General features: G+C 40.0%; 1 protein-coding gene across 1 annotated transcript in view; it reads right to left on the bottom strand.

Moving 5' to 3' along the window:
• Positions 1-679: 679 nt before the first annotated feature.
• Positions 680-13,424, bottom strand: part of LOC104405323 (mitogen-activated protein kinase 12-like) — a gene marked incomplete at both ends in the record, with an annotated part of 18,631 nt that continues 5,886 nt past the window's right edge. Inside the window, 3 exons of the mRNA XM_010013997.1 lie at positions 680-709; positions 9,141-9,252; positions 11,412-11,470. Of these exons, the coding sequence (XP_010012299.1) occupies positions 680-709; positions 9,141-9,252; positions 11,412-11,470 (201 nt within the window). The remainder of the gene's footprint in view (positions 710-9,140; positions 9,253-11,411; positions 11,471-13,424) is intronic.

The raw sequence follows: 13,424 nt of genomic DNA, 5'->3' as shown, positions 1-13,424 counted from the left end.
TTTCCAACCCTAAGTATTCTATGATTCTATCATTATATGGTGTACACTTTCTGTGCTGCTTCTGATATCTTGGAACAAAAGGTCAGTTTCTATTGCTGTGATACAGTTTTGGGGGAAGTTACACTGCTTGGAAGCAGGAAGGAATCTTTCAGAACTCATTATTCACAGTGCCAAAGTGACTTTAAGTGCACTTTAGACACAGCAGGGATTCAAAAAGAATCAGGTGCTTAACTTCTCTCAGAAAAAAGAGGGTCAAAGGCTTTACAATTTCAGACTATTTTTTCAGTTTCTATGTTTTTACCCCCCCCGAACATTAACGTAATATTTAAATAACATTTAAATATTGTTTATAAAAGTTTAATCTTAATTTTAAAAAAAGCCAGAAAAAAAACACTTAGCCATCTTAGTTTAGACACTATTTGTTCGTGTGGGGACTTACAACTCAGCTTCACAAGGCAATTTAAGAAAGCCAAATCTAAGCTGTATTCAGTGCAACTCGAGTGCCCAGTTTACACTGATGCAGCCATACCACCTTTTGTCCCTACTGAAGAAGAAACCAAAGGCATCATCAAACCCAGGTACTATAAACAGAGTTTCAGGCACATTTATGAACATGCTTATACACAAACACCTCTCACATTATCAAAACATAAACATCTTTTGTATTGTTTCCACTTACCCTGTGAATTATGCCTGATGAGTGAATATACTGTAAAAAGAGAAAGTATATTTTAGTTAAGGAGGTCCTACCTTAAAGAAGTTGCCTGGGGCAAGGCAGAAAGTTCTTTTTCATGGTGCTAAAGTACTTCAATCAGAAAATGTTTATTTATTGCACAAAAGACCTTTTTAGCTACGTTTTTAACATTCAGATAATTAACCTAGTACTTTGCCCTTCCCCTCCCCCAATAAAAAGAAACCACTAAATGAGTTCAAATACTGCAACAGATCATAGATTTTTTTTTTCCTAATTCTTCATATAGTTCTTTCTAATCCTTCCCATACATAAAATCCTGCTTCCAGTTAACTTTTGGCATTGCTATATACATATATGTGTGTATCACAATAAAGTCTACTATTTTATGTCAGAAATGTTCTCTTGCAACAGATGTCTCTCGTGTGCCATCATAGTTTAGTTTCATATGTTCCAGCAGCATTAAGTTTTAAGAGATCAGTTGAGACCAGGATGAAGGCCAATCAAGGTCTTAGCTGAGAAGTCTTGCTACATGCTTCAATACTTCCCCAATGAAACATGTAGAGGGCATGTTGCAAGACATTCTCTTTACCTGAATATTTTCATCACCCTTCCAGTGATCTATATAAGGGCTCACAAAAGTCAAACCAAGTTTTTAAAGCAGTGACTGAACAGAAATGAAATCTCTGAGATTTACTTTCTGCTCTTTTACACCTGATACAGCACTCCAGAAGTGGTCTCAAAAGTTCTGAAAGGCAGTGAAAAAAGAACATCTCCTCCCCTAACCCTGTGCCTACAACTTCATCAATCCAGCCCAGATCGTGGTAGGGTTCCACATTGCTGCCACACTGCTGACTGCTGTGCCCAAGTCCCTGCAGGTCTTGGCACTTGCAGTAGACCAGTTCCTGCTACACACTGCTTGCAGGTTGGGCAGGGTTTAACATCGCCCATAGGAAATGCCAAAGTGCTTCACAGGATTTCCTGGGGCAGACACAAGGGGCTGAAGGCATAGGGCTGTTCCCCAGAACATTGGCTGTAAAACCACTACAGAAGATGAAGAACTACAAAATGTATCTGTCATGGATGTGCACGAAGTGGGTTGGGATGGAAGGACGCATGCCATTTTTGTGCAGACACCAGAGAGGATACATATGAAGGTTTGGAGGGGGGCTTGTTTTGGTGGTTTGGTTTTTGGTTTGTTTTGGTGAAGAAATGTATCTGTAAGTAGTTAGACTTCCATCAAAGATGGTGTCTTCTGCCAGTAGCTTTCTTGATCAAGGATATCACAACTACTTGCATTCTAAATCATTTCAATATCTTCTTACTGAAGTCTCCTGATTTTCCAGAGCAGATGCTTAAAATATTCTATAGGCTATTTTTGTTGGTATGACAGTACACAGTAAAGAAGTAACAGGCAGACCAAGAAATCTCTACACCTAAGAATGTGGCATGTAGAAACAGGAATTAAAAGAACTGCACCCTTTGAGTTGTAGTTAATCTCACCTGTCTGGGGGAGAGAGCGTTGATTTGCTGCTGTTCTCACCCCATTGAAGGTTTTGTGAGTGTTCACAGCACCAAAATCATGTTAACACTTTGGGGAGCATGCCTGTATTTTCTAAACCCTCCTAATACAACACTATTGAGATTACATGAAGTAGCTCTTATTCCTGGTGCTAATGTACACATCAGCCTCTCTGTGAGCTGAAATACCAGTGCTCTGCTGCTGTGTTTCTTTAACAACAGCCATATTTCTTTAACTGCATTCTATCATCTCCTGGCAGGTAGCAGCACTGGAACTATGCCAGTCTTTGTTCAGAAGATTTTCCAGTGCAGTTCAATAACCTTCTGAAACAGGATTCTGTTCTTACTGATTCTCCTCATCTAATTATTCATTTATTGACAGGTTTTTCACTCATAACATGGCAAAACCATCCAGGCCAGAGCAGACATATTCTTCACAATATGTTATTACTACTTCACCTGAACAATATTTGATTCAAGAACTCAGTTAATGTGAGCAAAGTGCCTTGAGCACAGGAGCTCTTTGCATTATCCTAAAGACAATTTTTGGTAGCATGCATAAATCCTTGAATGCAAGCTTCAGATTGCGCTAGGAAGTTATCCAATAGGTGTCTAAATTCTAAGCATTCTTGTCTGCATATGCAATCTCTGAACAAAATAAAAAAACTAATCAAAAGGGAATTAGAAGAGACTCAGGAGAAAGTATTCCAGGCAGTATGCAAAATGAAAATGATGAGTGACTTGGCAGGGAAGGGAAAACTGAAGAGGAAATGTGTGAGAGTGGGAAGAGAAAGCAGAGAAACAAAAAGAACAAACATAAATGTGAACCAAACAAAGTAAATAGAGATTTTTAAAAGGGGAGAACTCGAGCAGGTAAGTATCACCATGAGTGTGCCAAAAGAAGCTTGAACAGGTGTTTGTATGGCCCAAGAGCCACTGCACACATAAGAGAACAGGACTGCCACCCTCCTCCCCAGACCTCCACTAACAGGAACCCGACTGGCACTCCTGCAGAAGAGGCACCCAAGACTGAAAGCACTGGCAGCTCCAGCCCTTTCCACCCACATAGACATTTATGTTCAGCTTGCCTTCTGTACTCTGACAATACACAGCTTTTATGCCAAACAAATAAAATGATGAAAGCCCCTCCAAGCTGCAAACTCATACTTAAACAAAATTTAACGCCAGACTGAGGCCTGGCTACGAGAAAGACAAAGCAGAGGCACCTCATTGTTTTTAAGTGGTGTCAAATCACATTGTTTTTCCCTACCACAGATGAAGTTAAATTCTGATAAATTACAAGGCTCACCAAAGGAAGGAGCCTCATCCAAGGTGGATGGGGCTTTGGGCAACCTGGTCTCACGGAAGGTGCCCCTGTCCATGGGTTGGAACTAGATGATCTTTAAGGTCCCTTCCAACCCAAACCATTCTATAAAGTGCTTATGTACTTTACACAAAAGACAAATGCCTATTGCAGGTGACACTGTTAACACACACCTCCCACCCCAAAAGAGTCCATCAAAGTTAAAAAGCGAAAAAAACCCAACACCCAGAGGTTAAGCTTGGGAAGTTGAACGAGTTTTACAACAAAGATCTACAGAATCTCCTTCCCAAGCATTGCAAGTATTTTTTCCCTTATAATGCCTCAAATGAGTGCTGCCGATGTGTATGCTTAGTTCCCCCTGCCCTGCCAAAAAGGCAATCTAAGTAAATACAGATGCACTTTAATCCAGATACAGACTTTAGAAATTACAAGATTTTCATGCAAAACTTGGCAGAGTTTCTTAAACAGTTAACTTACTGATAGCTGGAAAAGGACAAATTACTGAGCCCTTTTCTTTTTTCTCTGCATGATAGCAATACTGCTTTCAGCTTAATATACCTCCTAGCACAGACAGTGCTGCAAGAATGTCCCTGAAGCACTGAACCATTCCTATTTCTTAAAGATATTTCCAACTAGGTGTATTGTTGTATCTGGATGAATTGGTTCAAGATCAATTCAAACTTTAATGGAACAGATACATTAAAGACTTTTCTCATGTTTGCTGTGCAATTGGAAATGACAAAACAACACTCTAGTAGCTGAATAATGTCTTATTTCCTGCTGGTATCTTTGAGGTAAGTACAGTTACACTCTCAAAAATTATGGGAGAGAAACAAAATATTCAGGAGAATCACTTTTTACAGAAGATGTAACAGAGTTACAGACCAGAGATACCAATTAACCAAGACTATCTCAGCATCCCTGCTGGTCGCTTTGTAACTGGAATGAGAACTGCCTTAACTTTTATAATACCCTGGGAATAGCAAGAAACATCAAGAACTTCCTGCTCATTTCCTCTGTGGTGGGTTGACCTTGGCTGGCCACCAGGTGCCCACTGCGTTACTCCCTCATTTGTCCTCCTCAACAGGACAGGGGGTTAGAAAACACAAGAGAAGAGCACGTGGCTTGAGATCAGGACAAGGAAATCACTCATCAATTAGCAGCATGGGCAAAACAGACTTGACTTGGGGAAGATTAATTTAATTTTTTGCCACTTAATAACCCAACAGAATAGTTCAAAACCAACACTAAACCCACCTTTCCCCTCCACTCTCTTCCTCCCAGGCTCAATTTCACTCCCGTCTCTCCTGCCTCCTATCCCTGAGCAGCACAGAGGGATGGGGAATGGGTACTGTGGTCAGTTCATTACACATTGTCTCTGCTGCTATTCATTGTCTCCTCATACTCTTCCCCTGCTCCAGCATGGGGTTCCTCCCACAGGAGTCAGTCCTCCCTGAATTGCTCCAGCATAGGTCCCTTCCATGGGGTGCAGTCCGTCAGGAGCAGACTGCTCCAGTGTGGATCCCCGTGGGACACAGGCTGTGCCACAAAACCTGCCAGGAGCCTGCTCCAACGCTGGCTCTCCATGGGCTGCAGCTTCGCTCAGGGCACATCCCTGTGCTTCAGCATGGGTTCCTCTATGGGCTGCAGGTGAATATCTGCTCTGACGTGACCCTCCATGGGTTGCAGGGGGGCAATCTGTGCCACCATTCTTCTCCATGGCCTGCAGGGGAATCTCTGCTCCAACATCCGGAGCACCTCCTCCTGTCTCCTTCCTCACTGACCTTGGCGTCTGCAGGGCTGTCTCTCATATTTTCTTACTCCTCTCTCACAGCTGCTGCACAGCATTTGTTACCACTCCTTAAACCTATTATCACAGAGGTGCCACAAACACTGCTGATGGGCTCAGCTTTGGCCAGCGGCAGATCTGTCTTGGAGCCAGCTGGAACTGGCTCTATCTGACACAGAGGCAGCTCCTGGTGTTTTCTCACAGAAGCCACCCCTGCAGCCCCCACTACCAAACCTGCCACACAAAGCAAATACATCCTCTCTAATTCCTGCTCTGTTTTCTTCAGATGTAGGTCAACCATGCACAGCAGCTCTGCTTGCCTTCCACATTTACTGATCCAACAGACTTCAGTCAACCTTTGAGACCCACATACACCGCTCTTGGTCTCTGAGATAATCTAGGCTACAGGGACCAAAATATGTTTCTAAGTCATTTCACTGAAATGAAATTCATTATTCATCCTTTCCACTACACTCAACCCAAGCTATTTTTCTACAGTTCATATACTGCCCAAATGATGTTTTTAATCTCTGGTGAATAGTAGAAACTTTTTTCCCAGTTACCAGCAACTAAACAGGCCGCTCCACTTATGCTGTCCTTGAGAAAACACTTATTAGGACATGGCTTTATAATTAGGGAACTACAAAACTGAAATTGCAATTCCAGATTTAAAGCCCAGATCACAGGTGAATTCCCTCCAGTTTAAATAAAGCCAACTTCCCCAAACCTGGCTTCAGTTTTGGCAGTTGTAAAACGGGAATTACAGCATATAAATGCACAACTGTAGCATAAAAAGGATAATTACTTAGCATATGTAAAAGGCTATGTGAATTAATATCTACTAAATGAAGAACACAAAATCTGCGATAAGGTCAAAGACAAATTAATAATGCAGGACTCAACAACAAAATATATTTACTAAGTTTTGTGAAGGGAGTAAAACAACTTACTTGACCTTCTGCATCCATTAAGTACTGAGAGACAAAGGAATCTTGTGTATGCTTTTCCTGATGTTTTTGTCCAGGAACAGCATGCTGTCCTGTAATATTAGTTATTTTTAACAGCGTTTGGCAGTGCAAATATAGATCTGGAAGATCATCATGATGGATGTGCCAGACCTTCCTGTATCAAAACCAGTTCTGTATCTCCACTGCACATGCCTCTGCAACACACCTTCCAGTACAGTGACTCCACTTATCTTTGTGTGAGTGCAAAGGGAAGTCTTCCCATACTTTTTATGTTGCAGGCACAGGACCATAAAACTGAAATGTACAGTACAAGCAGCAGCCAGGGAATGACATTCAATTCCAGAGAGTGCCATTCCATGGCCTCATTACAACATGTGTTTCCAGAGCAGCAAAGGGAATTAAACAGGCACCACTGCAGAGATCCTGGCTGAAGCTTGCAGAGCTAGGTCAAGGTTCTTCTTCTCTTGGAATTGCGTCACCAAAATAAAAATGCAATAAGGAAGTAGTATCCTTTTGATGAACAACAGACCCAGAAGGCAAATACTGTAAACCACTAAGCACTGTAGTGCCAAGCTAGACTGAGAAGCATTTTCATATCACATTAATACAGGTTATAGATGGACAGGGACCTTAAAGAATATCTTCTTTTTGTATTGTAAGGTGTGAACTTCAATAAATCACAATCCATGTTTTAAAAGCCAAACAGAGGAAAAAGGTAGTAGCAATAACAAACAGCAGAAAGATGAGGGAGAAAACTATACAAAGTATATGACCGCTTATGCATTTAGAATCATCTTTGTGCGAGTCAGTAACATTCAAATCTATGTTGTTTTGCTGTAGCTGTTGGGTCTGCACTCCACAGAAGCATAAGATCCAAGATACAAAAGAGAGATGAATATAAATGTTATTTGCGAGAAGTGGAATGGGGGATTAACAGTGAGGCTCAGCTGGCTTACAGTCAGGGTAATTCCCTCCCTCTCCCCCCCTTCCAAAAAAAAAACCCAACAAAAAAAAAGGAAAAACGGATGAAAAAAAAAGAATCATTAAGAAGCCAAATAACTAACTTAAGGCTGGAGTCTGGTTATTCTTTTTGTTCATGTGTAAGAAAATTTTACATTGAACTTATTATTCTTCCCCCAGATGCCATACTCCAGCTAAGTCATGACTTACTAGAAGAGCTACAAGATAAAGTTTTCCTACACACTTCAAAGCTAAACAGATGTGAATGATCCCTTTAGCTTTTTATGAATCCTTTGGTAACTTCACAGTGTAAAATGCCAGTACATTACAAAACCAGGTACTAGAAGACAAAAGCAAGTGAAGGTGGCAGGAGGCCTGCATGATGAACAAAGAGGTCCTAGGAAAACTTGAAACATAAGAAAAGAAGCATACATGAGGTGAAAGCAGTCAGGTCATGCAGCAGGAGTGTGGAGACACCATCCAAGTGTGCATAGGGGGAGTTAGGAAAAGCAAAGCCCACCTGGTCCTGAAGCTGGTGATGGACATGAAGAGCAATAAGAAGGCCTTCTACATGCACATCAGGAGCAAACAGAAAACTAGTGCTGAATGGGGAAGAGCATCAGGTGACAAGGGGCATAGAACAGGTCAAGGTATTCAATGCCTTCTTTCCCTCCACCTTTACCAGTAGTATTTGACAAATCATAGGTCCCTGAGACCACTGCCATCTTTCACAGCTGCTTAACTCAGGTGCCTGTTAGTTTGGGCTTGTGATTTATCTGTGCTCGTCCCAGCCCCTCCCACTCAGATTTGTCACTAAAAGTCCTTCCTCTTTATCAAAGCTGTTCCAGACTTGGAGACTTCAGAGACTCTTTAACTTTACATGCGCATTGCGCAAAGGACACATACTTTTCAATTACATAGTAAACATTCAGATATGTGGCTCAGAAAGGTACTTTACTATAGAAATAATCCCAATGACTTATGTATTTAAATTTAGCTATGAGCTTTAGTCCTTTGCAGGCTGGACTTCTAACACGCAGGGACCAAACCACCACTTGCCATGGGCCTTGAACATTGCCCAAAATCAGTATGAGCACTAGGAGTCAACAGGTCTCAGAGTCCCTCCTGGGGTCAGACTTTCACCCCCAAATACCACAGCTACAGGTTGATAGATATGTATGGTACATATATACCCTATGTAAGGGTGTGGTATAAATATATACACATACACACATCAATCCTATATATATATACACACACGCATATACATACAAACATACGTACATGCTCCTCAGAAGAGCACAGAAATGTACTACACTTAGAACAAGTTAGGTACAGATGCCTTGGCAACACTGTCAGATTAGTACTGGTAAGCCACAGAACCATTTTCAAATTACAGAAATCTGAAGCTGATGACACAGCTGAGGGAGCAAGTCAAGGGAAATCCTGGCTCTAAACTCAACAGCGGTTTCATTCTTAGTCTCTACACTCTCCAACCAGCCACAGTAAGAGGTATGGCAAAGCAGTAACACAATCAACTGCTGGGGAACAAAGCAACTAAAAATCACAGCAGGGACTTTCTGGTGTACTCAGACACAGAAACCAAGGCCACCCTGGATCAATGTGCTATACAGATCTTGAATGGTTATCTTTTCTTTTTGCTTGAAAAAGCCACAGACAAAAACCTAATACAACACCTCCCCTCCCCCAATAACATTTATCACCACAAAACGACTGCTGTGTAGAATGTCATTACTTTTACTATGCCAGCCAAGATAAAGTTTATCATATCAAAGGATAAGTATTTCTAGCTCTCAATTCTCTCTCAATAATGATTTACTAGGAAAAAAAGATTGTGAAATCAAAATAATAGTAGAAGTGGCAAACCTTTAAGCCTTTCAACATCTGATATACCAGGAACTGGATTCGGTCTTCAGTTAGTTTCTCATGCTTCATTATCTTACTCAAGTCTGTTCCCATAAACGGCATGACAAGGTAGCTTAAAAACAAAATAAAACAAAACCAGAATAACCTCTATTTGTCAAATAAATTGAAACATAATTGTATGTTATAGTTCAGTGACAATATTAAATTACAGATAATTCTGTTTACCAAACAATTCCATCATCATCTTCCCACTGTCCGATTTTCTGGTTTTATCTATTTTGGTTCAAAGCAATATATAAACATTAAGCACTGCAAAGAACAGGATGAGAAGCACAAATCAGACTGTATTTTTACATTAGCACAATTTTCTAAGTTTACAAACTGATGACTTCAAGTCTCTTACAGTCAAATGAGGATGGGTGGAGAAAAAAACCAAAATATAAGAGAGGAAAAACCCGCTCCTGTCTGCATTTTAAAATTCAAACTTTAGCAATAATTTATGAGCAACACATTGGAACAGGACAACAATGGGATCAAACATGACGGGCTCACGTGTAATACTTTGTCTGACACTTAAAAATTCACAAGCTTATTTTCATTATTAAAAAAGTATTTATGATCCACAGCTGGAGTCCTCAAATAATCTGAGAAGGTTAGGTACCTGATTCATAATTCACTTCAACTGGAACTTAATGCCTAATGCATCTAAGTTCTTTGTAAGTTCTAGTTAAAACCCCAAATTCTTACAAAATGAAGACCAGCAACCTGTTCTGGCACACCATGTATCATACAAGCATGGATAATGCAAAGAATAGAGGTGAAGGGAGTGAAAAGCAGCTGGTAGAGTAGGACTTGAATTGGTAAAGATTTATGCATTTCTGATTTTGTACACCATTTCGATCAGCTGAACATCTAAAACTGAAGGAAGTTTAACACAAAACATGAGCAGGGAAAGGACTGTTCCTTCATAAAGTAGACAGAACTCTGTCTTCAATCTTCATTAACACATTGACTGGCAGAATAGAGGAGCAGGAGAGCAGAGTGGCAGGTTGAATAGGAGCATGCTCCTCTCTAGAAAGAAGGGCTACAAGTCAGCTAAGAAACCCCAGGTGTCAGACAAGACCAACCTTAGTGACTGGCTCTGGTGAAACCACCCACTATGTTTCTGCTGCTTCTAGCCATAAATCCACTTGAAACTGATATTTATACAACAGGCCACAGACAACATCTCATGACTAGTCAGCAAGAAGAAAGTCTCCCTTAAATGACCCATTTGTCGTCATTTCACAAATACAGTTTCTCCACTTTTAAACGTACACACACCTACCTCTGCTCACCTCTAACAGCTTGCCCAAAGTCTTGAAAGCAAGACTTGCCATAGGCTCACCTGTTGCAGTTTCAGATATAAAAACATCCCTCCCACTTGACTTGCACCTCCAAAACTCAAAAGATTATTTTAGGGTCTCATTTAAAACAGTGCTTGAGCGTAGATGTTCATTCTATTACATATGCTATCTAAAAGGCTAGCACAATAGGCAGTATGAACAACCTGTCTGGCTCAATGACCATTTCGGCCCAAATGATCATATTGAACACACGCTCCGTGTTTTCTGTACTTCATTTTCTACATTTTCCAGTCAGATAGCTTTCTTTGTTAACATATAAATATGCAAGGTTAGTTTTTAAACATAGCTACACTAGGTGAAATCCAGAATAGTTCTATGAATGTAACATGAATCTACATTAAGCCCAACAAGACTTCTAACCACTGTCTCTCTAGTGACTCTAATTCACAAGAATTGTAGCAAGATCCATAAGCAAAACGGCAAACATGCCAAGTATCTGAGATGCTGCCAAAAAGTGGGGTACATGCCTGGTGCTAGCAGTCTATATCATGTGCTGTTTGGACCACTGGACTGGGAAAACAGTCAAGGGAGTACAACAGACCACAGCACAGATAATCACTAAAAAAATTCAGCAGATCAGCAGTTTGTAATTAATCCTAGAGTTAGCATGGATCACACCGAGACATGTCATGCAGCAGGTATCATTTTCAGCCTACTTGTTTGGGTTAAGAATTGTGCTCTCATTTTGGCAACCTAAGCCTTCGGGTAAGAAACCAGCACTTGAAAGGTGGATTAGGAAATCCATTAAACTTTTATTTATTAAGGGCTGAAAGAAGTACACACCTTATAGATAAAAAAGCAACAACCCTACCTCCCACACAAGCAATGTTGCCCTGCTTCCAAACACAAACAACTCAGAACTTACAAGTCATTAAACTTCTCCAGTGTTACATCTGGTGTGAACACATCTAATATTCCAATGACCTAAAAATAAGAGAGAGAGAGAGAAAAAAAACCCAAACAACATGGATTAATACTGATTTAACACAAAAAATCCTGAACTGCACAATAAGTGAAAAAAATATAATCAAAACCACTTCTATAGTGAGGCATTAGCTACAGGCAGAAAGGTGGCAGAAAGTATATGTAAAGTAGTGCCTAGCAACACCAGGATTTGTTGTGTGTTTAATTTTATAACTCTGAGGGCTGTTGACCCTGTGATAAAAAATAATAAAAATGTATTTACTTGAACGAGAAGTTCAGAGGCTGACAGTCTCATGTAAGAGGAGAGAGCGTCTTTTAACTTTAACCACTGAAGTGTCAAAAATGAACCAGACAAATCAGTTCATAACCTGAAGCAGTTGTAAGTACTAGACACTGAGCTGGACCAGCTGCTTATCAATGAAGAACATTTTAAATGTCTTCCTATTTCAGTAACAGGGTAATTTAGGTACAGAGACTACAATATATAATTGGGAGTACAGAGAAAAGCTGGAACCAAACTGTTTTTATAGAGAGTAAATTATCAAGAGCTTAGTATGACTTACCATGGCTTATACCTCATGTTCTCCTTAAGAGTATCTTTTTTGTCAAGCAAAAGCTTTCCACCACTCAACAGAGAAATAACAACCTAGTAAAACAGATTTCACACCATAGGTTTTGCTACTAGTATGGTTCTCAGCAGAACTATATCAACCGACTAGATGCATTATGGTAACTGGCGATGCTTCTCTCAAGCTCACTAAACACCTGAAAAGTAAATACACAGAACTCAATGCTCCAATAGAGCTGAAATTGCCTAAAGCCAGATCTCAGCTTGGATGCTGCTTAACCCAGGCCTAAATAGCACAGGCTTGCTTTTAGACATGCTTCTTTTCTACTGCTAATTCATGATCATTTCTGTCTGCTCAGAGTGAAGCTTCCCAAGCCCTGAACTGCTTGTAGTGTTTCCCAGGTGCGGGATGTCATGCTGACAGAGGTTTGGTGCAAGGGTTTGCTGGAAAGCATGCTAAAAGACTAATAACCTTTACTGCCTTGTTCAGACCTCTATCTCCATGGCCATATGGTTTAGGGACATCAGATTATACATCAAACTTAAACTATGTAAAATTAGAAACTTCAAGAAGGAAAACAGGGCTCGTGGCATATTATGTTGTCCAATCAAAGTATCAAAAGAAGGATTGCAAAATCTACTTTGATAATAATCAAGATGGATTTTTGACATTACTACTATTTCTTAATCTTCAAAAAAATATGTGAAAGTAAAAGAAGCAAGAGCAGAAACTGAGGAAAAAATGAAGGAAAGACGACTTCCTTTATTTAAAGCTATAAATAAAAACCCCCAACTGTGATGCAATCCCTACTGCACATATTTTCAGCCTTTCCACATTCAGTGCAAACTACTGCAGTTAGCTTGGGTGTTATCATAATGTCATAATGATGAACAAGACAGAAAAACTAATAAAGATGAAGACAGAAAATTACAACTCTGTTTCTTTGTAGCCACAATTATATTTGAAAAAAAATCACTAATAATATTTTTCTGAGGACTGTTAAATGACATTAATTAAGAAGAATACTATAACTACCATAAAACAATAATTAAACCCACAGAGAATGCGGTTATTGTCTGAAATAATACCTTCAGTGTTAATATTATAACAATAAATTATTTTTTTGGGGTTTTGCATAACAATTTTACATAAGGTTTTCCATTTCTAGGTGGAGGCAGGGAGAGAAATAAAGGAGAGCAGGATTAGGAAGATGTACGTGACAACAATGGACCATAAGCAGCAATATGAGCATTTCCTAAGGCAACATGTGTACACACACAGAGCGTACAGAGTAGAAAAGTGGTGTGCTCTCCACAGATTTCAGTATTAAAAAGAAGGAAGTTAATGTTTTAGCAGCAGTCTTATCCAATATGCGTTTCTTTCCC

The sequence above is a fragment of the Nestor notabilis genome, unplaced genomic scaffold (assembly GCF_000696875.1).
Source record: "Nestor notabilis isolate BGI_N333 unplaced genomic scaffold, ASM69687v1 scaffold25874, whole genome shotgun sequence".
NCBI lineage: Eukaryota > Metazoa > Chordata > Aves > Psittaciformes > Psittacidae > Nestor > Nestor notabilis.
Note: the sequence above shows the minus strand (reverse complement) of the source record. Positions and strands in the feature narration are given on the sequence as shown.